Raw genomic sequence first — 24,798 nt, 5'->3', positions numbered from 1 at the left:
AAACAGGATGCACCCGAGCTCAATTTCGAGTCTCATAGCAAAGGGTCTGAATACTTACGTAAAGGTATTTCTGTTTTACTAAATACATTTTCAAAGTTCTAAACCGGTTTCTGCCTTGTCCTTATGGGGTATTGTTAGCAGATTTATGATATGTTTTTATTTATTTAATCCATTGTAACGAAACACAATGTGGAAAAAGGCCAGAGGTCTGAATACTTCCCGAATGCACTGTACAAGTTGACTGGAGAGTAGGCTGCTCCTAGATGACATTGAGCCTCTTCTCTGGTCTCTCTCTCCTGGAGTTGGCCATGGTGTTCCTCTGGTTCTTCTCCTCTTCCACATAGCCTTGCTTCATGATACTGGTGATGTACAGGAACAACGTCTGTGGGACAACATGAAGGTCAACACATAAGACATGGAATAGACATCTACTGCTCTATTGTAGGGTAAATACAGCAATGGTTCCCAACCAGGGGTACTAGGACCCTGGGGGTACTTGTCCTATCCACAGGGGGTACATGAGAAGACTCATGAGACCATAGGCTTACTGATAAAATGCACATGAGGGGTTACTTCAGGTGTACTCTGGGCAGAGCAAAAATCAGTTGGTGGCACAGTAACCGAAAAAGGTTGGGAACCACTGGTATACAGTATACATGGCAGTCCTTTTGAGATGTCCGAATGAATTTGAGTCAAAAACGGAACATCTCTCTGTTGTCCCATTAACACAGCACAACATTGAATATGCTCAGGGCTTTCAGTTTTCCCTGGATGTTCCTGGTGCTCTTGTTAATGGAGACAAAAAGCTTAGAAAGCCTTTTACTTAGTGAATAACAACACAGAAAAATAGAACATCACACTGGCAACATGTTTTCAGCACAACTCTGCTGGATTACAAATGTGCCCTTATAGCTAAATGCCAAGCTGATAAAGGCCTGCAACTATGAAAAAAATGCAAGGGCAAGGGCCTTAAACATCCTGGAGATAAAAGCCTGGGCTCAGCCTATTCAAGATATTACAGTATACACTGAACACAACATCCAACAATTTCAAAGATTTTACATAGAAGGAAATCAGCCAATTGAAATAAATTAATTAGGCTCTCATCTATGGATTTCACATGACTGGGAATACAGATGTGCATCTGTTGGTCACAGATACAGTATCTTTAAAAAAGGTAGGGGCGTGGATCAGAAAACCAGTCAGTATCTGGTGTGACCACCATTTGCTACATGCAGCGTGACACATCTCCTTCGCATTGAGTTGATCAGGCTGTTGATTGTGGAGTGTTGTCCCACTCCTCTTCAATGGATATGTAAAGTTGCTAGACACACTGCCGTCTACGTCAATCCAGAGCATCCCAAACATGCTCAATGGGTGACATGTCTGGTGAGTATACAGGCCATGGAAGAACTGGAACATTTTCACCTCCCAGGAATTGTGTACAGATCCTTGCGACATGGGGCCGTGCATTATCATGCTGAAACATGAGGTGATGGCGTTAGATGAATGGCACAAAAATGGGCCTCAGGATCTCATTGCGGTATCTGAAATTGGCATCGATAAAATGCAATTGTGTTCGTTGTCTGTAGCATATGTCTGCCCATACCATAAGTATCCAGTGTGCCAGTGGTCATCGAAGGTGAGAATTTTCCCATTGAAGTCGGTTACGACGCCGAACTGTAGTCAGGTCAAGACCCTGGTGAGGATGATGAGCTGACAGATGAGCTTCCCTGAGACAGTTTCTAACAGTTTGTGCAGAAATTCTTCAATTGTGCAAACCCACAGTTTCATCAGCTGTCCGAGTGGCTGGTCTCAGACGATCCTGGATGTGGAGGTCCTTGGCTGGGGTGGTTACACTTGGTCAGCAGTTTTGAGGCCGGTTGGACGTACTGTCAAACTCTCTAAAATGACGTGGCTTATGGTAGAGAAATTAACATTATAATTCTCTGGGAACAGCTCTGGTGGACATTCCTGCAGTCAGAATGCCAATTGCACGCTCCCTCAACTTGAGCCATCTGTGGCATTGTGTTGTGTGACAAAACTGCACATTTTAAAATATCCTTTTATTGTTCCCAGCACAAGGTGCACCTGTGTAATGACCATGCTGCTTAATCAGCTTCTTGATATGTCACACCTGTCAGGTGGATGGATTATCTTTGCAAAGGAGAAATGCTCACTAACAGGGATGTAAACAAATTTGTGAACAACATTTGAGAGAAATAAGCTTTTTGTGCGTATGGAACATTTCTGGGATATTTTATTTCAGCTCATGAAACATGGGACCAACACTTTACCTATTGAGTTTAGATTTTTGTTCAGTGTAATTGTGTTGCTAAATGGTGTCTTTCTGTCTCTATTTCATTGGTTGAGACAAGAGCAAGTACAGTACAAATTCAGTCTCAAGTGCTAATTGAAATTCCAGAAGCATCATGTGGATGCATGGTCTATGTCTGAAGATGCCTATCTTGTATAATTTCATCCATCATTCCCTAGCCTAAAGCTATTCAGGCCCAGGTGTTTTGTGATAGGACCTTTCCTGATCCAAGGCTGTGTCTAGACTTGACAGTTCATACAGCTTTAGTATTCTGATCATAGAGTTCTGATCATGGTATTCTGATCATAGTATTCTGATCATAGTATTCTGATCATAGAGTTCTGATCATGGTATTCCGAATGTCTACACGGACATTTAGATGTGTCTACCGAGTCCACAGTGTGATTCTTTATCCCCACTCTATATTCAAATGGCAGAATGCATTCTACAAATGGTGGAATAGGCCAAATATGATAGTAACACAACAACAACTTATGGCAGTAGCTAAATACTGTAGCTAACTAGCAAAGCTAACCTCTGTAGCTAGCCAGCAAGCTTTCAACGAACGCTAAAGAGATTGCAAACGGTTTAGCCTTACTCTAGCCAATCAAAAAAACATTTTTATGAGGCCAGCAAACATGTTCCTCACACACTAGGAACATATTTCCTTCAATGTTATAATGAAAATGTGCTGTTCAGTCCCAAAAAAAGAAGTTTTTAGGAGACTTGTGCGAGGAGTGCTGATGACGCTGCCCACTGCAAGCAAGCAATGCAGATGTAGAAGCACGGTGGCTAGGAAAAACTCCATAGCAAGGCAGGAACCTACGAAGAAACCTAGAGACGAACCAGGCTCTGAGGGGTGGCCAGTCCTCTTCTGCCTGGTGGAGATTTATAAGAGTACATGGCCATTAAAGCCAGATCGATCTTCAAGATGTTCAAAATGTTCATAGATGACCAGCAGGATCAAATAATAAATTCACACACAATGCATCCCTGACCACCTCCTGAAGTGGTCAGCTTGATCTGAACACAAACAGTCCACAAAGCGACTTTTGTGCATCTAGACCCGTCTTTTCAATGCGATCTTTGTATTCTGATAGCAGAAGTCGCATGTAAGCGTGTAGACACGACCACAGTGGTGTACATTTATGCTATTAGTGTGTTACATCTGGTAAATAGCTTACAGAGGTGACATTGTATGCCTGTGAGACTAAGTGGTGAAATTTTTTTTCTCATAGTGAGTTGCGGTTGGTAAATGGATATGGAGAAAAGGAGATAGCTAAAGTAGATAACTGTGGGCCTACAACCATATTCACTGGTTTAATAACGGGAACCGGGCTACGGAGAAACCTGTTTCCTGAGATAAATAATTGTTAAGTGTTGTGAAATGTAAGTGTTGTGTTGTGAAATGTGTGACGTGAAATGAAGCTGTTAACTTATATGTCATGTTTAAATGTGGCTTCTCTACTACAGCCGTCTCTGATCTGCTGATCATCAACGTTTCATTCCTCTACACTTCTGCTGTGTGGCAAAGCTTCACTAAAAGAAATGGCACCGAGGCAGAATGCAAAATCTACAAGCGACAACAATAACATGTTCCGGTGGTTCGAGGAAGTGTAGGATTGTTCTGACATGCAGGCCTACACCCCCAACATAGTGAGGTAAGTGGATGAGAGGGGGACTCAGCAGATCATTTGTTTAGCTTGCGCTACAGACGGCTATATCGGTCCGCTAATACAGGAACGGTGCACTGCTTTTGTGAGAACATTTGTTTAATTTGGATTGTAATTATTCAGGGGGTTCGGCAGCACCCTCAGCACCCCTACATCCCACGGCTATGTTCAAAACTCCAAACTAGCTGGATGTGCAACATTGTTTCATGATGTTACACTAACAAAAGCGAGCGCACGGCGGGTTTAGATTCAAGGGCAATTGATCAACCCCAGCACTGTCCACGGTGCTGAATCTCTGCTAGGCTAAAACTAATCAAATTTTCACTTGACTGTAATAACCTCATAATATTTCACCAGTTGGCCAACAGTGCTTCATAGGCCATACATTAAAGTAGGCTACATCAACGAAATAGTGTGGTGAGATGGAGAGAACTTACAACAATTTCAACAAGAAACCATTACATTAATGTGTATATTTATCCATTTACAGTGATATTTTATTATTTAACTAGGCAATTCAGTTAAGAACTAATTCTTATTTACGATAACAGCCTACCCCAGGCAAACCCTAACCCGGACGACGCTGGGCCAAGGTGCGCCGCCCTATGGGACTTGCAATCACAGCAGGTTGTGATACAGCCTAGAATCGAACCAGGGAATGTAGTGACACCACTAGCACTGAGATGCAGTGCCTTAGACCACTGTGCCGCTTGGGAGCCCCGTATAATCATGCCTGATTTTTTTCACTGGTATTATATGCTTTTAAATAGCACTTCCGGTTTGAACAGGAATACTGGGATGCCTGGTCATTTCTTGCAATTTTCTCGGGAAGGAAAATGTGTAGATTTTTAGAAAAATATTAAACCGTCATTCACAATTCACATTGCCTACAATTTATGTAGTCAATCCACTAGAGGTCACTGTCATACTGTATGTCTTTCCTGTGCTAAGTACAATATGCAGAAACTCCACCATTTCCTGGTAGCAATAATTTGTAAAGTCCCCTAATTTCAGTTTATGTAACAAAACAAAAATGGTGTAAAGAATCATTGAACCGTCTAAACCGTTCTTTTCAATAACCCCAAAATATTGTATTTTCAGCTGTTTGAAGCTGGTGTACAAAATTGAAAGTAAAAGATGCAAAAACAAAATGTAAGAATGGGAAGCATAGAAATAGAACACATAGAACACATACCACTTCTTAGACTTTCTTTCAATGAGGCTGGCATAAAACTCACATTCTATGTGAATTTGGTCGAGTTGCCCAAAAAGTTACACATTGCAGCATTAAATGATACTATTGCACTTTCAACAAGCACCACAGCTCTTCAGAGTATATACTTAACACTGTAGGACAGTGGGCGAATGGCACATGTATTCAGCAATCAACCAGTTTGAAATGTTTTCTGGGTGAAAAGATTGCTTTGAGTCTTTTCCTACAGATGTGCTGAAAAGCAGGTTCCATGGGAGGTTAGTGGCACCTTAGACGGGCTCGTGGTAATGGTTGGAGCGGCAGAATGGTAACAAACACATGGTTTGTATGTGTTTGATCCCATTCCATTTGCTCCATGCCAGTCATTATTACAAGCCGTCCTCCCCTGAGCAGCCTCTACTGGTGTATTTTGTAATTTTATTTTACCTTTATTTAACTAGACAAGTCAGTTAAGAACAAATTCTTATTATCAATGACAGCCTAGGAACAGTGGGTTAACTGCCTGTTCAGGGACAGAACGACAGATACCTTGTACCTTGTCAGATACCTTGTACCTTGTCAGATACCTTGTACCTTGTCAGATACCTTGTACCTTGTACCTGGGGATTTGAACTTGCAACCTTCCGGTTACTTCCGGTCCAACGCTCTAACCACTAGGCTACCCTGCCGCCCCGATACTGGTGTATTCACTAGAAACCAAATGGAAGCAAACAGGCCGAAATGGGGAGGGTATATTTACCACTATATTCTACAACTACGCACATGTCAATAACCATTGTTGCAACGTTACTGAATTACCCATAATCCAGTACAAATAGTTAGAAAATAATTGTGTAATATTTTGTATTTTTAAAAGGGCAATCTGGCACTCAAACAACCACAAAGCTGACGCCCTGCTACTTTGTTGGGTAAACGGCTGAGAGATAGAGCAGAAGAAATGAGCTATGTATACAAGGACAGACGATCCATGCAATCAAAATTATAGTTTTAAACAATTAATTACATGTCATTTAATAGGATCTCTATGGTTGAAACCCATTTTAAAGCTATAGTCTTCACAATTACATTGTTTACAAATTGAGTAAAGCAAGCTTATATTTTGGGTTCTGATGGGGTACAGTTGAACTAAGACAGTTGAACTAAGCCTATGAGGCATGAATATGTTATATTTTTTCAAGAATCAATGGCTAAATAAACTGTATTTAATTTAAAAGTCCAAAACTGCATGTCCCAATCCCAGATGGACCTTTTAAGGCCTTATAAAGTAGTGTTTTAACCGTTAAATAGCTTCTCCACATAGATAAAGGCTCATGGTCATCGTCACACCATGGTTGTTAGCTAGGATGGGAATGTTCCCATCAACTGTTTACCTTCCAAGCCTCCTCCACTTCTGAGGTCCAGTTGTCCTTCAGGATTGGCTGGACGGCTCGAATAAACTCTGCCCCCACGTACTGGAATAAACCCAAAGGACATAATTAGGGCCCTGGAAGGTCATAAATGTTTGATAAACAGAGAGCAATAGACTCAGAATTATCTGATGATCCAACATCCAGCAAAATAGCAAGCCAGATTTTCCATTACGTTATCATGCAGTTATTATCTAGACAGAGAAGATTAAAGCTGGATGGATTCCAAGAAAATCTCCACACATCCCTAGTCCTGTGGTGATGATTGTTCTGTGAAAGTCCACGTTCTGTTGTTAAGCAAAGGTAGTACTGGAACCGTATTTCCTAGTCATGGAATATTTTGAGTGCTGATCTAGGATTAGTTTTGCCTTTAAGATCATAAAGGAACAAGATCACGTGGACAAGATTACATTAGCCAGAAAACCTACAGAGTAGGACAGACTGAACACCTACCATGTAGTACTTCGGAGGGGAGTTGTAACGATAGTGGCTTTTGCCCAGATCTAGGATCAGTTGGTCCAGTCGTTCCATCTGATTAAGTCTGGCCACGCTTTTCTCAATGAAGTGCATTATCCTTCAAGACATGGAACAAAACGCCATTGTCAGAGGTAGACAGGATCAGATGTAGAAAGACAGACACTAACACAGTCGAACTGTGACATCGGTCAATGCAAAGTAGCAAGCTTCTGTGTTGTTAGCTAAAGGGAAATTTATGGAAGGGAGAATGAGACATCTGTTTAGTTTTATGGCATTAGCAACTGATTGACTAGTGCAGACACTCATGTGTTTGTGTTCCTGAAGGCACCAAGTGTACCTCATGATAATGCTGGTCAGGTTAGATGCACCATGCTCTCCAGCAGTTACAACTAAATAGGTAAATACACAGTACACATGTCTAGGTTGTAAGATAAAGACTTGAATGTAGCTAATTACATTACATGCCCCCCCCCCCCCCTCCCCTCCCCATGCCAGCACCATGCTTCAATTAACCGAGCTATCAGAAATATTTCATCATCAGAAGATCTCAAGGAACTCTTCAGTATCCATGCCACCAAGTCATAGTCTGAGTACTTTAGAATAGACAGTCAAGAAAATAAGAGATTTTCTACCTGTCAAAGAAAGAGACCAGAGAGCCTTTAAAAACATGTCATACTAAGAAGCAACTGAAGTTGACGCTGGAGGTAGCAAACATAGCTTTCATCCGTGTGTGTTTAGTCTAGAGGTCGACCGATTATGATTTTTCAACTCGGATACCGATTATTGGAGGACCAAAAAAAGCCGATACCGATTAATCGGACAATTTTTTGTTTGTTTATTTATTTGTAATAATGACAATTACAACAATACTGAAAGAACACTTAGTTTAACTTAATATAATACATCAATAAAATCAATTTAGCCTCAAATAAATAATGAAACATGTTCAATTTGGTTTAAATAAAGCAAAAACAAAGTGTTGGAGAAGAAAGTAAAAATGCAATATGTGCCATGTAAGAAAGCTAACATTTAAGTTCCTTGCTCAGAACATGAGAACATATGAAAGCTGGTGGTTCCTTTTAACATGAGTTTTCAATATTCCCAGGTAAGAAGTTTTAGGTTGCAGTTATTATAGGAATTATAGGTCTATTTCTCTCTATACCATCTGTATTTCATATACCTTTGACTATTGGATGTTCTTATAGGCATTTTAGTATTGCCAGTGTAACAGTATAGCTTCCTTAGGTCATTAATATGGTCAAATCAGGAAACTATAATTTCGAAAACAAAACGTTTATTCTTTCAGTGAAATACGGAACCGTTCCGTATTTTAACTAATGGGTGACATCCATAAATCTAAATATTCCTGTTACATTGCACAACCTTCAATGTTATGTCATAATTACGTAAAATTCTGGCAAATTAGTTCGCAACGAGCCAGGCAGCCCAAACTGTTGCATATACACTGACTCTGCGTGCAATGAACGCAAGAGAAGTGGCACCATTTCCCTAGTTTAATATTGCCTGCTAACCTGGATTTTTTAAAACTAAATATGCAGGTTTAATAAAATATACTTCTGTGTATTGATTTTAAGAAAGGCATTGATGTTTAGGGTTAGGTACATTCGTACAATGATTGTGCTTTTTTCGCAAATGCTCTTTTGTTAAATCATCCCCCCGTTTGGCGAAGTTGGCTGTTAGGAATAAGTAGTCTTCACACAGTTCGCAACGAGCCAGGCGGCCCAAACTGCTGCATATACCCTGACTCTGTTGCACAGAACGCAAGAGAAGTGACACAATTTTCCTAGTTAAAAGAAATTCATGTTAGCAGGCAATATTAACTAAATATGCAGGTTTAAAAATATATACTTGTGTATTGATTTTAAGAAAGGTGTTGATGTTTATGGTTAGGTACACATTGGTGCAACGACAGTGCTTTTTTCACAAATGCGCTTGTTAAATCACCCATTTGGCGAAGTAGGCTATGATTCCTGAGGACCATGCCTCAGGACTACCTGACATGATGACTCCTTGCTGTCCCCAGTACACCTGGCCGTGCTGCTGCTCCAGTTTCAACTGTTCTGCCTGTGATTATTATTATTTGACCATGCTGGTCATTTATGAACATTTGAACATCTTGGCCATGTTCTGTTATGATTCTCCACCCAGCACAGCCAGAAGAGGACTGGCCACCCCACATAGCCTGGTTCCTCTCTAGGTTTCTTCCTAGGTTTTGGCCTTTCTAGGGAGTTTTTCCTAGCCATCGTGCTTCTACACCTGCATTGTTTGCTGTTTGGGGTTTTAGGCTGGGTTTCTGTACAGCACTTTGAGATATCAGCTGATGTACGAAGGGCTATATAAATGAATTTGATTTGATTTGATTCAATGATAAATTAACAGGCACCGCATCGATTATATGCAATGCAGGACATGCTAGATAAACTAGTAATATCATCAACCATGTGTAGTTAACTAGTGATTATGTTAAGATTGATTGTTTTTATAAGATACGTTTAATGCTAGCTAGCACCTTACCTTGGCTCCTTGCTGCACTCACATAACAGGTAGTCAGACTGCCACGCAGTCTCCTCGTGGAGTGCATTGTAATCGGTGTCCAAAAATGCTGATTAACGTTTGTTATGAAAACTTGAAATCGGCCCTAATTAATCGGCCATTCTGATTAATCGGTCAACCTCTAGTTTAGTCACATTCTGATGCACCCTGTTGCTGAATTAATAGCCACAACCCTCACTGTGGCTTAATTAGCTCCAGCGTTAGCATTGGCAACCATTTAATGCCTCGCGTAAGGTCAGTGCCATGAGCTTTAGAAGGCGAGGTGTGTTGTGGGTCGCTGTGAGGGAACGTAGACAACAGACACTGGGTTAAATGTCTCCTTTTTGCCAGAGCTGCAGCATGTACAAGATAAGTGATATCAGTCCACTCACGTTCACCTCAAGAACAGGCATATTAAATTAGATTTAGATTAAAAGTTTAATAGTCACATGTACAGGGTTGCAGGTGTGCTGTAATTACACGGTACAGTGAACATCTCAGAGGGGGGAGCGGTGGGGATTGATATTCCAATTGTTCTGCCCGGGTTTATGAAGTATTGCACAAAACAAGTAATACAATTTGAGGAAAAACGCTAGAAAAAGTAGAAACCTGCAATGTTTTGTATGAGCTCGAGGCGTCATCCGTCAGTGCCATTTTACCAATTTGTTTGACGATGACGACACTCGAAGCTGCATGAGATTATACTAGTTATACTACATTGTAAACTTGGCTATCAACGTGAATGCAGTAAGGTATTCTGTGCATGTGGTCTGTGGAGTGCTATCTCATATTCTAACCAGCTTCTAACCACACAAACAAACACGCACACACAGACGCACTAACACACACAGACGCACTAACACACACAGACGCACTAACACACACAGACGCACTAACACACACAGACGCACTAACACACACATCAATTTTGTAGTTTTATTGTATGTATAATTTTTTGTTCGTACATCGTTGTATTATAAATGTGTGTTACTGTCCTTGTCTATCAGTGATTGTTGCTTGTCATGTTTTGTGTTGTTCGTGGACCCCAGAAGGAATAGCTGCTGCCTCTGCAAAAGCTAATGGGGATCCCAATACACAATAAACAAACAAACAGCTGTGCTTCCTAGACCCAACCTTATTAATTTACTCTACAAAAAAAAAAAAAATCTCTTGGTGCAACTCACCCCATCTCTGAATCTAGTTGGCTGTGTTGTCAATGTACCAAGACAATAAGAAATAAGGGGCCCACCGTCCTCACAGCTTCTACACTGGCGTCTCTGGATGTGCTCAGAGCTTATCTGGGAGCTGACAAGCGGGTGATGATGAGAGGGTGAGAGGTAGGAGGTAGAATGGCAGGAGGGAGAAAGGAGATAGGAGGAGGTTGAGGGAGGAGGCGAAGGGTGTCACTGACCGTAGGCCGTGAGTTTGTAGCTCCTTGTTGTTCCGCAGCCTCTCCAGGTCTTCAACGTCTCGGAACAGGAAGAAAACGTCTTTGCATTCTGGATGGGTCTCAAACAACCTGTTACCATGACAACGGACACTACTTGTGAGCACACTCGAGGTCGCGATTTAATAGATTCACAAACATTGCTCTGTAGGCTATTAAAACACAGTGGAGAAAATACAGATGTGGTTCTTTATGGGTTTCAAATGCACAACTGCGCTTTGGAAGTGATGTCCAATCTATGTTTTATCATGGGGTTAATCTATGTTTTATCATGGGGTTAATCTATGTTTTATCATGGGACTAATCTATGTTTTATCATGGGGTTAATCTATGTTTTATCATGGGACTAATCTATGTTTTATCATGGGGCTAATCTATGTTTTATCATGGGGCTAATCTATGTTTTATGGGCTTAATCTATGTTTTATCATGGGGCTAATCTATGTTTTATCATGGGGCTAATCTATGTTTTATCATGGGGCTAATCTATGTTTTATCATGGGGCTAATCTGTTTAATCATGGGGCTAATCTATGTTTTATCATGGGGCTAATCTATGTTTTATCATGGGGTTAATCTATGTTTTATCATGGGACTAATCTATGTTTTATCATGGGGCTAATCTATGTTTTATGGGCTTAATCTATGTTTTATCATGGGGCTAATCTGTTTAATCATGGGGCTAATCTATGTTTTATCATGGGGCTAATCTATGTTTTATCATGGGGTTAATCTATGTTTTATCATGGGGCTAATCTGTTTAATCATGGGGCTAATCTATGTTTTATCATGGGGCTAATCTATGTTTTATCATGGGGTTAATCTGTTTAATCATGGGGCTAATCTATGTTTTATCATGGGGCTAATCTATGTTTTATCATGGGGCTAATCTATGTTTTATCATGGGGCTAATCTATGTTTTATCATGGGGCTAATCTATGTTTTATCATGGGGTTAATCTATGTTTTATCATGGGGCTAATCTATGTTTTATCATGGGGTTAATCTATGTTTTATCATGGGGCTAATCTATGTTTTATCATGGGGCTAATCTATGTTTTATCATGGGGTTAATCTATGTTTTATCATGGGGTTAATCTATGTTTTATCATGGGGCTAATCTATGTTTTATCATGGGGCTAATCTATGTTTTATCATGGGGTTAATCTATGTTTTATCATGGGGTTAATCTATGTTTTATCATGGGGTTAATCTATGTTTTATCATGGGGCTAATCTATGTTTTATCATGGGGCTAATCTATGTTTTATCATGGGGCTAATCTATGTTTTATCATGGGGTTAATCTATGTTTTATCATGGGGCTAATCTATGTTTTATCATGGGGCTAATCTATGTTTTATCATGGGGTTAATCTATGTTTTATCATGGGACTAATCTATGTTTTATCATGGGGCTAATCTATGTTGTATGGGGTTCATTTGTGTTTTATCCAGTGGTTAACCTCTCCTAATAGTGAATAATAAAAATATACTGTGTGTGTGTATATATAGAAGTATATATATATTGTTCTGTAACAATGACTATTATAGCTGGAAAGGGGTGATTCTTTTAATGGAATATCTACATAGGCATACAAAGGCCCATTATCAGCAACCATCACTCCTGTGTTCCAACGGCACGTTGTGTTAGCTAATCCAAGTTGATCATTTTATCAAGGCTAATTGATCATTAGAAAACCCCTTTTGCAATTATGTTAGCACAGCTGAAAACTGTTGTTCTGATTAAAGAAGCAACAAAACTGGCCTTATTTAGACCAGTTGAGCATCTGGAGCATCAGCATTTGTGGGTTCGATTACAGGCTCAAAATCTCCAGAAACAAAGAACTTTCTTCTAAAACTCATTAGCCTATTCTTGTTCTGAGAAATTAAGGCTACTCTATGCGAGAAGTTGCCAAAAAAGTGAAGATCTCGTACAACACTGTGTACTACTCCCTTCACAGAACAGCGCAAACTGTCTCTAACCAGAATAGAAAGAGGAGTGGGAGGCCCCGGTGCACAACTGAGCAAGAAGACAAGTACATTAGAGTGTCTAGTTTTCAACTGGCAGCTTCATTAAATAGTACCCACAAAACACCAGTCTCAGCGTCAACAGTAAAGGCGACTCCTGGATACTAGCCTTCTAGGCAGAGTTCCTCTGTCCAGTGTCTGTGTTCTTTTGCCCATCGTAATCATTGACAGAGTCAATGTGGAGGCTACATACAGGGGGCACCGGTACAGAGTCAATGTTGAGGCTATATACAGGGGGTACCGGTACAGAGTCAATGTGGAGGCTATATACAGGGGGTACCGGTTCAGAGTCAATGTGGAGGCTATATACAGGGGGTACCAGTACAGAGTCAATGTGGAGGCTTTATACATGGGGTACCAGTACAGAGTCAATGTTGAGGCTATATACATGGGGTACCAGTACAGAGTCAATGTGGAGGCTTTATACATGGGGTACCAGTATAGAGTCAATGTGGAGGCTATATACAGGGGGTACCGGTACAGAGTCAATGTGGAGGCTTTATACATGGGGTACCAGTACAGAGTCAATGTGGAGGCTATATACAGGGGGTTCCAGTACAGAGTCAATGTGGAGGCTATATACAGGGGGTACCGGTACAGAGTCAATGTGGAGGCTATATACAGGGGGTACCGGTACAGAGTCAATGTGGAGGCTATATACAGGGGGTACCGGTTCAGAGTCAATGTGGAGGCTATATACAGGGGGTACTAGTACAGAGTCAATGTGGAGGCTTTATACATGGGGTACCAGTACAGAGTCAATGTTGAGGCTATATACAGGGGGTACCGGTACAAAGTCAATGTGGAGGCTATATACATGGGTTACCAGTACAGAGTCAATGTGGAGGCTATATACAGGTGGTACCGGTACAGAGTCAATGTGGAGGCTATATACAGGGGGTACCGGTACAGAGTCAATGTGGAGGCTTTATACATGGGGTACCAGTACAGAGTCAATGTGGAGGCTATATACAGGGGGTTCCAGTACAGAGTCAATGTGCAGGGGCACCGGTTAGTCTAGGTAATATGTACATTTACGTAAAGTTAAAGTGACTATGCATAGATAATAACAGAGAGTAGCAGCAGCGTAAAAGAGGGGTCTGCATAGCCCTTTGATTGGCTGTTCAGGAGTCTTATGGCTTGGGGGTAAAAGCTGTTTAGAAGCCTCTTGGATCTAGACTTGGTGCTCGCTTGGCTGGAGTCTTTGACAATTTTTAGGGCCTTCCTCTGACACCGCCTGGTATAGAGGTCCTGAATAGCAGGAAACTTTGCCCCAGTGATGTACTGGGCCTTTTGCACTGCCCTCTGTAGTGCCTTGAGGCCGAGCAGTCGCAATTCCATGCAGTGATGCAACCAGGATGCTCTCAATGGTGCAGCTGTAGAACCTTTTGAGGATCTGAGGACCCAGGCCGAATCTTTTCAATCTCCCGACGGGGAATAGGCTATGTCGTGCCCTCTTCATGACTGTCTTAGTGTGTTGGGACCATGATAGTTTGTTGGTGATGTGGACACCTAGGAACATGAAGCTCGCAACCTGCTCCACTACAGCCCTGTCGATGAGAATGGGGGTGTGCCCTCTTTTTTCTGCAGTCCACAATCATCTCCTTTGTCTTGATTACGTTGAGGGAGAGGTTGTTGTCCTCCTCCCTATGGGCTGTCGCATCGTTGTCGGTGATCAGGCCTACCACTCGTGTTGTCAACAAACTTGATGATGTTGTTGGAGTCGTGCCTGGCCATACAGTCATCAGTGAACAAGGAGTACAGGAAGGGACTGAGCACGCACCCCTGAGGGGCCCTGTGTTGAGGATCAGTGTGGCGGATGTGTTGTTACCTACCCTTACCACCTGGGGGCGGCCCTTCAGGAAGTCCAGGATCCAGTTGCAGAGGGAGGTGTTTAGTCCCAGAGTCCTTAGCTTAGTGATGAGCTTTGAGGGCACTATGGTGTTGAATGCTGACCTATAGTCAATGACTAGCATTCTCACATAGGTGTTCCTTTTGTTGATGTGAGCCATGACCAGCCTTTCAAAGCACTTCATGGCTACAGACGTGAGTGCTACGGTTCGGTAGTCATTTAGGCAGGTTACCTTAGTGTTCTTGGGCACAGGGACGAGTCATACAAGAGTGTCAAAGTAACCCTCCGCCCCCTATAACATTGATTAATCACATCAATTTAAATTGGGTTATGGGGTTGGGTACACTTGTCGATGGTTTTGGGAGGAAACGTCCAAACCTCATTATTAACCTGCACTTTTTTAGTGTAGTTCAAATTCAAATGTAGCCTGGTCCAAGACTGGCCCTCAGTCTAGTTAAAATTTATTTCATATGGCAATTCATGATCTTTATATTCTACATATAATATTAAACACGTTTTTTTTTTATAAAAAAGAAATGCTCCAAATAGTGTGATCCTACACAATGTTGTTTGAAACACCAAATGGGCCAAAATGACACCCTCTTTAAAAAAAAAAAAGCCCTCAGTTTACTATTATTGGAGCTTCTGACTGACATTGCTCAGCATGAACTTGACCCTACACAATCTTTCCATAACCCTTAAACTAGAATAGGCCTGATTGTGCTGAAGAAAAGGCCCTTGGGTAAATCTTCTCTCATTATAGAGAAGCCCTGCTGTGCTGCGCTGTGAGGGCTGAAGCTGTAAAGGCCATGGTGGGCTTACCACCACCTTTCCTCTGCTAATGAACTCAAGCACGCCCTTCAGACCAAGCACGTCCTTCACACCAAGCACGAGTCACATTTGTTTGGTTACAAGATTCTATGGATGCGTAACAAATGGCATTCTATTCCCTACGTAGTGCACTACTTTTGACAAATGGGGCTCTGGTCCATATAGGTAATAGGTTGCCATTTGGAACGCAACCTAGGTGACTCATCCAGAGGTTCGTCTCATGATGATGGCAGAAGATCAGGTTAAGGTAAAAACAGATTGTTTCAAGTTCCTATTTTACACCTTTTTCCACTGACCTATTTATTCAAGTGTATTGATCTTCTGTTTATGTTTTCTTCCCAGCCAGCAGTTTTTGTCAGGCAGCGTAACCGTTGATTACATTAAGGTTGGCATTCGTCTTTGGTGATATAATGACAATAGATGTAGCGAGGAACTTGGCTTGTCATGAATGAGTGAGGAAGCTTAGTGCCTTGCTCTAACTGATCCCCTCATACACTCTGTATCTACGTCGTGGTATTTCTGAGGACCTCTTTCTATGTTTGCAGCACTGTCAAAGAGTTTGTTACATCACTTCTGTTTGATCAGCATCACACAGGCCCCGATATGTACGTCGGAACTCAATTACCCAGTAACCCCGCCTTTTTCTATTTTTGCAAACCCTTTGCAAGTACTCAATATTTCCTACCACTGCCTCTCTGTTAACTCTGGCCTCGGCAGATATCCAGGCTAACACCTCTCTTTTGCCCGCTTTTGGCTTAACACAATACAGCTCAACTTTGCAATTGTTCATTTTTCAGCTTGAGAGAAAGTGTCATATCCAGTTTTCACTTTGTCCTGCATTGATTGAAATGGAAGACTTAAGTGAAACTTTGACTTTCACATATAGCCCATGTTACTTTTGGTTACCCATCTTTGATTGGCTTCACATATTACTTTTTGGGGGGTGGGGAGAAGGAGCTGGTGTGAAAGTTGATAAGAGTTAGAAATATCGCAGGTAAAGTTAGTTACGCAAAGTGGCAAAAGAGAAGGCAGTAAGAGCGAGCTGGTATCGGTCCCTGGCTGCAGGAAATAGGGTACCACATTTCACTGTTTTCCAATAAAACATATGGAGAGATGCATAAGATAGATGGTTAGTTGCAATTCAAAGTGGTAGATATGATGTAAATAGTCCTGCAGCCAAACTTACATCGCCTGTGTGTGTGTAGCAAGCACTTCAGTGACGATGCATAGGAACGAGATCATCTGAAATGATGGGGACAGAAAAGCGATGGATGTGAAGATACAGCTGTTACTACTGTATTTCCATGGCCTGGATCTGGCGCAGTGCCAAAACAAAGGCGCGTGTTTGAGAAGAGAAAGCGACAAAGCAAGCTTAGCCTGATCCTTGAAGTGCGAGGTGTTCTTGTAGACATATAGGTGATCTACAAGCTAGCGTATGTGCCTTATCTATTTATGACAGGGGGGTTGAGGAGACAATAGACATTGTGTCACCATACATTGCAGAATAGGACAGGTTAAAAAGGTTAAAGAACAGGTTAAATAATGTTTTTTAAGCCTTGAGATGATTGAGACATGGATTGCACAGAAGGATGGTGGCACCTTAATTGGGGAGGACGGGCTCGTGGTAATGGCTGGAGCGGAATCAGTGGAATGGTATCAAATACATTAAATACGTGGTTTCCAGGTGTTTGATGCCATTCCATCTGCTCTGTTCCGGTAATGATTAATAGCTGTTCTCCTGTCAGCAACCTCCTGTGAGATTGTGTACTGTATGTGTGCCATTCAGAGGGTGAATGGGCAATACAAGAGATTGAAGTTCCTTTGAATGGTGCACCGGTTTGAGTCTGTCAAGAACTGCAACGCTTCTGGGTTTTTCACACTCAACAGTTTCCTGTGTATGTCAAGAATGGTCCACCACCCAAAGGACACCTTGTAGAGTCCACGCCCTGATGAATTGAAGCTGTTCTGAGGGCAAAAGGGGGTGCAACTCAATGTTAGGAAGGTGTTCCTAATGTTTTGAACACTCAGTGTAAACCCAGTAATGCTCATAGAGGTTTATGGTATACGATCATTCAAGAAAGTAAAGTTGAGCTATTTACTCATTGGATAACTGTCGATTTTTCCCAGGGTTGCATCTCTAATTAGTTTATGGAATACAGATTGTTTTTTCTTCTTCAGGACACCAGAGTTTATGTGGGCAGAAAAATCCCCTGTGCTTGTAAAACCAAACAAACTGCTCCTCATCACTATGTCGCTCCATTTCTGTAAGAATTGTAGTAACGCATTTGAATTCTATGCAGCACAAACATTCATCTGTCGGCATTGGAGTGCATCTGCCACAGCTGCACCACCATTCTGTGTTGATCCTGGGGATGGGTTGGGGCTGTGGTCCAGCTGCTGCTGCGGCTTTGAAAGCCTAGAGCGGCCTCAATTTGCCTCAATTCTTGGTCTGAATACTCAGGCTCAAATGAATAAGGTTTGACGATAACTTCGGAGCCCCTCCAGTAGTTTTCTTCATCTTCATCACTCGCAAGTATTTGGTCGTCAGACATGGTTTGTAGGTTGTTATTTACTTTGTATAACTAATGGGTAACGCTGTCTTCACATCTCCGCTGAAAAAGAGTTACATCTGTGAATAAGGGAAGAATGTGCCATTTCTACGTAGCAGGGATTCCCCCGAGAGGGCCCATGCTCAGTTATTACCCATCTCCACGACTGCGGCATTCGGCTATATAAAATAATGATAGTTGCCAACAAGTACGTTCCGGATTTCAGAGATACAGCATTTTAAACTTGAGCTATTTTTCAGCTGAAAACCGGATGTGGGAACTCCGCTCAGGAGTTTGTCTTCTGACTGCTACGTTCGGTTATAAATTCACTGGCAACGAAGAAGAGCGAGGTCTGTATCCAGCGACGTCACACGTGACACGTTTTTGCATCTGTTTTCGTACAGCACTACAGGGAGAGAGGAAGAGAGGGCAAACTCCACTGAACTAGTTTCAATTTATTGAATAACTTGAGATTTTCTGGATGAACAGTGTTTTTTTTTAAATTCACACCTGTTTTGGTGTCCCTGTGAAGATTTGACTTAAAACCACACTGGGAGTCTCACTTTGAGTTGCTAAATTTGATTGATATTATATCTAAGACTAGAACGGTAAGTCATTTTGAATCCTCAATACATCACCTATACTGTCTGACATCAATGGATATCAGTACTTTTCAAAGTTTGAGAAATGTGATTTCTCCAAAAAGGCAAAGACATTTTTTTCCACTTCGCCCTCTCACGCATAATATTGTCCGATGTACCACATCTCAAGACAGTAGCCGAAATGACCATCTTTATTGCCGCGTGTTGTCAGCCGGCAACCCACCAACCAACCAATCTTTCAAGCTGCAATCTCTAGCCTCATAAAAAATACAATTCTCAACGTTCTGCAGTACACCTCTACCCCTCTATAGAATCCAGTATACACAAACACCACAACCCCCAATGTGTGGATGTATAGCATGACACTTACCTATAGGTACATCACACTGGTGCCAAAACGGGCAGTGGTGGCAGGCCCCATGCCACAGCTGACAGCTCGGTCCACAGACAGAGCCCATTAAAGGCCTAACTGATATGACGAGGGCCACTGATAAATAGCCTGTTAAATGTGTGGATGTATAGCATGACACTTACCTATGGGTACATCACACTGGTGCCAAAACGGGCAGTGGTGGCAGGCCCCATGCCACAGCTGACAGCTCGGTCCACAGACAGAGCCCATTAAAGGCCTAACTGATATGGCGAGGGCCACTGATAAATAGCCTGTTAAAGCCTTATCAGCACAGCCTTCGTGTTTGGGGTTTAAATGGGCCTCAGAAGAAGTTTATTGGTTGCGTTCCCTGTCCCTTTTTTGCATTGATTGACTCATTAGGAACAGACAGACTATGTCCTGAATGGCACCCTCGTCCAGACATAGTGCACTACTTTTGTCCAGAGCACTTTATAAAGAATAGGGTGCCATTTGGGATACAGACCTATGGTAAACGTTGAAAGGTAGAGAAAAGGGAGTGAAGATTTGCATATCAATGTTGTTGTTTTTTTTAAAGAGGGGGAGTGGGTTAGTTCTATTTTTAGTGGTACTTCAGTAGGGAGGGAGGTAGATTTCGGTTTGAGGTTTGAAATTGGTTGTATTATGAAGACAGAGATCATGGTTTAAATGATAGGTTGGTTGCCACTGACAACGTGACAGTGGAATACAGTCGAGATTTGCATTGTGATGTTGGACAAGTCAAATATTTTGAACAGGACGATATGAATGAGAATATTATGTTTGTGAACATGAAGGTATATAGATTTTAAATGTACTTGTTTAATTTCGATTAAAGGAAGGGAGATTTATCTGTATAAATATCAAACCAGTAAACCAAAAAAATGCACTTGATTTGCAAAACTTTTATAAACCATAATGTATCTCAGATAAGGAGTGCTGATCCAGGATCAGGTCTCTGCTGTCCATGTGATCTTATTCATTATGGTCAAAATGTTCTAATGGATCCTAGATCATCAGTCTACACTGAGTAGCTTTATAAATATGGGCCCAGGAAAACTCAGAAGGTAGCCACCAATTATTTGATTAGAATGTATTTTGATGCTTGGCTCCTGCAATAAACAACATATTTTTGCATTTATTCCATCATAACTGAAGATAATATTTGCATACCCTGAGCTATTGTAAACAGGCACCTACTGTATGTATTTTAACATAGGGGCAACATAGGTGTTGGTAGAGAGGTAAAGGGCACATACAAAAATAATTGCTTTAAGCATTTCACTGTAAGATCTACACCTGTTGTATTCAGTGCATGGCACAAATAACATCTGATTTTGTTTTAAATTAAGCTAACACCTACATTTATATGGGATTTTACCCCACCTTCTGTAGGACATAAGCATGTTCTTATTTGAGCAGGATAAATTAATGTTTTCCATGCATCATGACATTCAATCCATAATTCAATGGGATGCCACCAGTTAGACAGTGATTTTTTTGACAACAAGACACTAGCACCATCTGAATATCACCTTTGACCCCAGGCCAAAAGTCAATAACCATGGTCAATTTTGACAGAGGCTGGGCAGTGGAGCATAGTAAAAATGAAATTGTATGTTGCCTTCAAGTTCTATTTTCAAATGTCCTCAGTGACAGCTAAAATATATATTTGTTTATCTACACTACATGACCAAAAGTATGTGGACAACTGCTTGTTGACCATCTCATTCCAAAATCATGGGCATTAATATGGAGTTGGTCCCCACTTTGCTGCTATAACAGCCTCCACTCTTTTGGAAAGGCTTTCCACTAGATGTTGGAACATTGCTGTGGGGACTTACTTCCATTCAGCCACAAGAGTATTAGTGAGGTCGGGCACTGATGTTGAGTGATTTGGCCTGGCTTGCAGTCGCCGTTTCAATTCGTCCCAAAGGTATTCAATGGGGTTGAGCAGGCTAGTCAAGTTCTTCCACACTGATCTCGACAAACAATTTCTTTATGAACCTCACTTTGTGCACAGGGGCATTGTCATGCTGAAACAGGAAAGGTCCTTCCCCAAACTGTTGACACAAAGTTGGAAGCACAGAATCGTCTAGAATGTCATTATATGCTGTAACGATAAGATTTTTCTTCACTGCAACTAAGGAGCCTGAACCATGAAAAACAGGCCCAGACCACTATTCCTCCTCTACCAGTTGGCACTATGCATTGGGGCTGGTAGCGTTTTCCTGGCATCCGCCAAACCCAGATTCATCCGTCAGACTGCCAGATGGTGATGCATGATTCATCACTCTAGAGAACACATTTCCACTGCTACAGAGTCCAATTGTGGCAAGCTTTACACCACTCCAGCCGACGCTTGGCTTTGAGCATGGTGATCTTAGGCTTGTGTGCGGCTGCTCGGCCATGGAAACCAATTTCCTGAAGCTCGCGATGAACAGTTCTTGTGCTGATGTTGTTTCCAGAGGCAATTTGGAACTCGGTAGTGAGTGTTGCAACCGAGGACAGAAGATTTGTACGCGCTTCAGCACTCGACGGTCCCGTTCTGTGAGCTTGTGTGGCCTACCACTTCGCGGCAGAGTTGTTGTTGCTCCTAGACATTTCACTTCACAATAACAGCACTTACAGTTGACCGGGGCAGCTCTAGCAGGGCAGACATTTTACGAACTGACTTGTTGGAAAGATGGCATCCTATGACAGTGCCACGTTGAAAGTAACTGAGCTCTTCAGTTTGTGCCATTCTACTGCCAATGTTTGTCTATGGAGATTGCATGGCTGTGTGCTCGATTTTAGACTCCTGTCAGCAACGGGTGTGGCTGAAATAGCCAAATCCACTAATTTGAGGGGGTATCCTCTCAATGCCCTATATACTGAGCATTCTTTTTGTAGCAAGAATTTAATATTCTAGTTTAAATTGAAAAGAAATGAAAGGATCAATTGTTGTCTTACATATCAGTTTATAACCCCGATGCCAATCATGCCTTGTTATTGGGACATAAAAAAATCTGTTCCCAACTATCTCTTTATGCGGCATACACTCTAAGAAAAATTCATTATATCTAGAACCTAAAAGGGTTCTTCAGCTGTCACCATAGGAGAACAATTTGAATAACCCTTTATGGTTCCGGGTAAAAACACTTTTGGTTTCAGGTAGAACTATTTTGGGTTCTATATAGAACTTTTTCCACAGAGGGTTCTACATGAAACTGAAAATGGTTCTACCTGGAACCAAAAAGGGTTCTACTATGGAGACGGCCGAAGAACCGTTTTGGAACCCTTTTTGGTTCTACCTGGAACCAAAAAGGGTTCTACTACGGGGACTATTTGTTCTATTTGGAACCCTTTTTTCTAAGACTGTAGGCCTAGTTGTCAAACCTTTTAACGTTAGTGAACATTATACATTTTAGGATTTAGGCAATATTGGTCATTGTAAGCCATTTAAAATGTGTTATTGGTGGCAGACAAACTAGTTAATTTCTTTCTCTTGTAAGTAATTGCCTCTTCCATTCTTGTGGCAGAGGTGAGATGAGTTGGTTGTAATTTTGTATTGGCATACTTCTCCATACACCTTGATTAATTGCTTGTGTAACATTTTACGGTAGTTGTTTACAATGTCATTCATAAAGATGCTACCTTCCTTACACATTCTCTGCAACAAAATTGGTTTGTCCTCTATCAGTACATTGGAGTTATTAGCCATACGTTTGCTGTAATATATATTCTGCCTCTTCCGGAGGATAACGTTTGAATTGTAGGCAACTCTGTATGGCTTAATTTAAGAAGGATACCTTAAACAGAGTTCCACTGTCAATAGTTTTGTGTTCGTTTAAAGGTTGTGTGGACATGTAAGACTATTTCTCTATCCATTTATTTCATTAGACAGGGCTATGGTTGAACATTATGTAGGCTATATAAATATAGGTCATAGGCTTCTAACATGGAAAACGTGACCAAAACACAAACGTTTGTGGAGGGCGTTGTATTTCCATTGTATAAGATCATATACAATCACTTGATTTAATTTTGACAAGACTATGCGTTCTATACAATCACCAGTGAAGTGACACCTTTGCTGTGTCCACTCATGTTCATGACAAAACAGTTCAATTACCTAGTAGAAGAGGGTTAGATTTCATGACTTGAATTAATCGAATCAATGTTTGACATTCGATTTAGTGCAATTTCTTAAAACCTATGGAAACCAATTTAGCCCGTAGGCTACAGTTAAAATGTACTCACCCAACAAACATAATAATGCCAACTTTCGCGATGTTCTCTTGGATGACTTTCCACGTCTCTTTGATTATCTCCTTGTGCTCGTCAGTTAGATGCACAATGGGAACATCGTCAATCACGTCCCCGACTTGTTTTGGTACCAAGCCTGATATTGCGCACCCCATCTCCGGCAACAAAAAAAAACTAAACAATGACAATCGCGTGAAATTGCATTCAAATAAGTAGGAACATTTTCAAATGATCACACTAAGTCGTGAAACCTCACATTTTACAGAAAGTACATGTTTTGCGCGTGGAGGGTCCTTTGATCATGGATTGAGTCCACTATCTGCGCGTCAGGCAGAACGCACTGACGACTGTCAAACAGAGTTCTGGAGATGTACTGTATCTAGGCTTTAGACTATTGGCGCCGATGGGAGGGAGGGCATATCATTAGCTCTTTTGCTGCGCCATCCAACTCATAGCCTACTAAAGTCCCTCCATTTACGATAGGCCTACTTGAACTTGAAATATAATGACCCAAATAACTCATAAAAGCAGGTATGTAAATGAGAGCTGGGTGTGGGGGGAGTATAGCTTAGTGTTTTTATTGCTTGTTCCACACAGCTCTTTTGAAAAACATTTTATTAATTTGTGTAGTGAGGTGCAAAATCACTTAAAACGGTACAATGGTAGACACACACACACAGTCTTGTATAACACACACATCCTTAATATTCCCTTGAGGCGAATGTAACATCAGATTTGGCATGTCACTATCATGGGACTTATGACACGTTAATGGAAAAAACAATAAGGACTAAACCCACACGCAGCCGAGTCAGAGCAAGCAGAGGCAAATCAGTAATTAACTGACATATTTTCTAACGCTAACATAACATGGTAGCACTTCATTTCCAAATCAAAATCAAAATTGATTTATGATAAAACAGAGGTCTATAAAAAGTGCTGCTTTCACAGGTTTGGGATCAATTACATTTCATTTCAATTCAATGAATTGAAATTCCAATTCAAGAACTGAAAAATCCCCAAAATAAATGCCATTTCAATTATTGCATTGGAATTTAAATTAATCTATTTCACTGGTGTTATGTGTGACTTAACTAAAGTTCAGGAAGAAAGACCACACCTGAAACGTATACATCTCCTCCCCTCTCATCAATCAAACCATTTACACCTCCCATCACTGGCTGCATATATAGCCCACTCAGCATGTCCAGTTCCT

At 41.3% G+C, this 24,798-nt stretch overlaps 1 protein-coding gene across 1 annotated transcript; it reads right to left on the bottom strand.

The window, feature by feature from the left end:
* On the bottom strand, positions 1 to 23,926 carry LOC110529354 (neuroglobin). Its single transcript, XM_021611492.2, has 5 exons — positions 23,577 to 23,926; positions 11,051 to 11,158; positions 7,063 to 7,183; positions 6,574 to 6,654; positions 1 to 382 (listed from the first exon to the last, which is right to left on the bottom strand). Exons 1-5 carry the CDS (start codon positions 23,735 to 23,737, stop codon positions 260 to 262), a joined length of 594 nt encoding a protein of 197 aa, XP_021467167.2. The 5' UTR covers positions 23,738 to 23,926; the 3' UTR covers positions 1 to 259.
* Between the last annotated feature and the right edge of the window lie 872 nt (positions 23,927 to 24,798).

The sequence above is a fragment of the Oncorhynchus mykiss genome, chromosome 8 (assembly GCF_013265735.2).
Source record: "Oncorhynchus mykiss isolate Arlee chromosome 8, USDA_OmykA_1.1, whole genome shotgun sequence".
Classification (NCBI taxonomy): domain Eukaryota; kingdom Metazoa; phylum Chordata; class Actinopteri; order Salmoniformes; family Salmonidae; genus Oncorhynchus; species Oncorhynchus mykiss.
The sequence above is the reverse complement of the archived record's forward strand: the minus strand, read 5'-3'. Positions and strand labels throughout refer to the sequence as shown.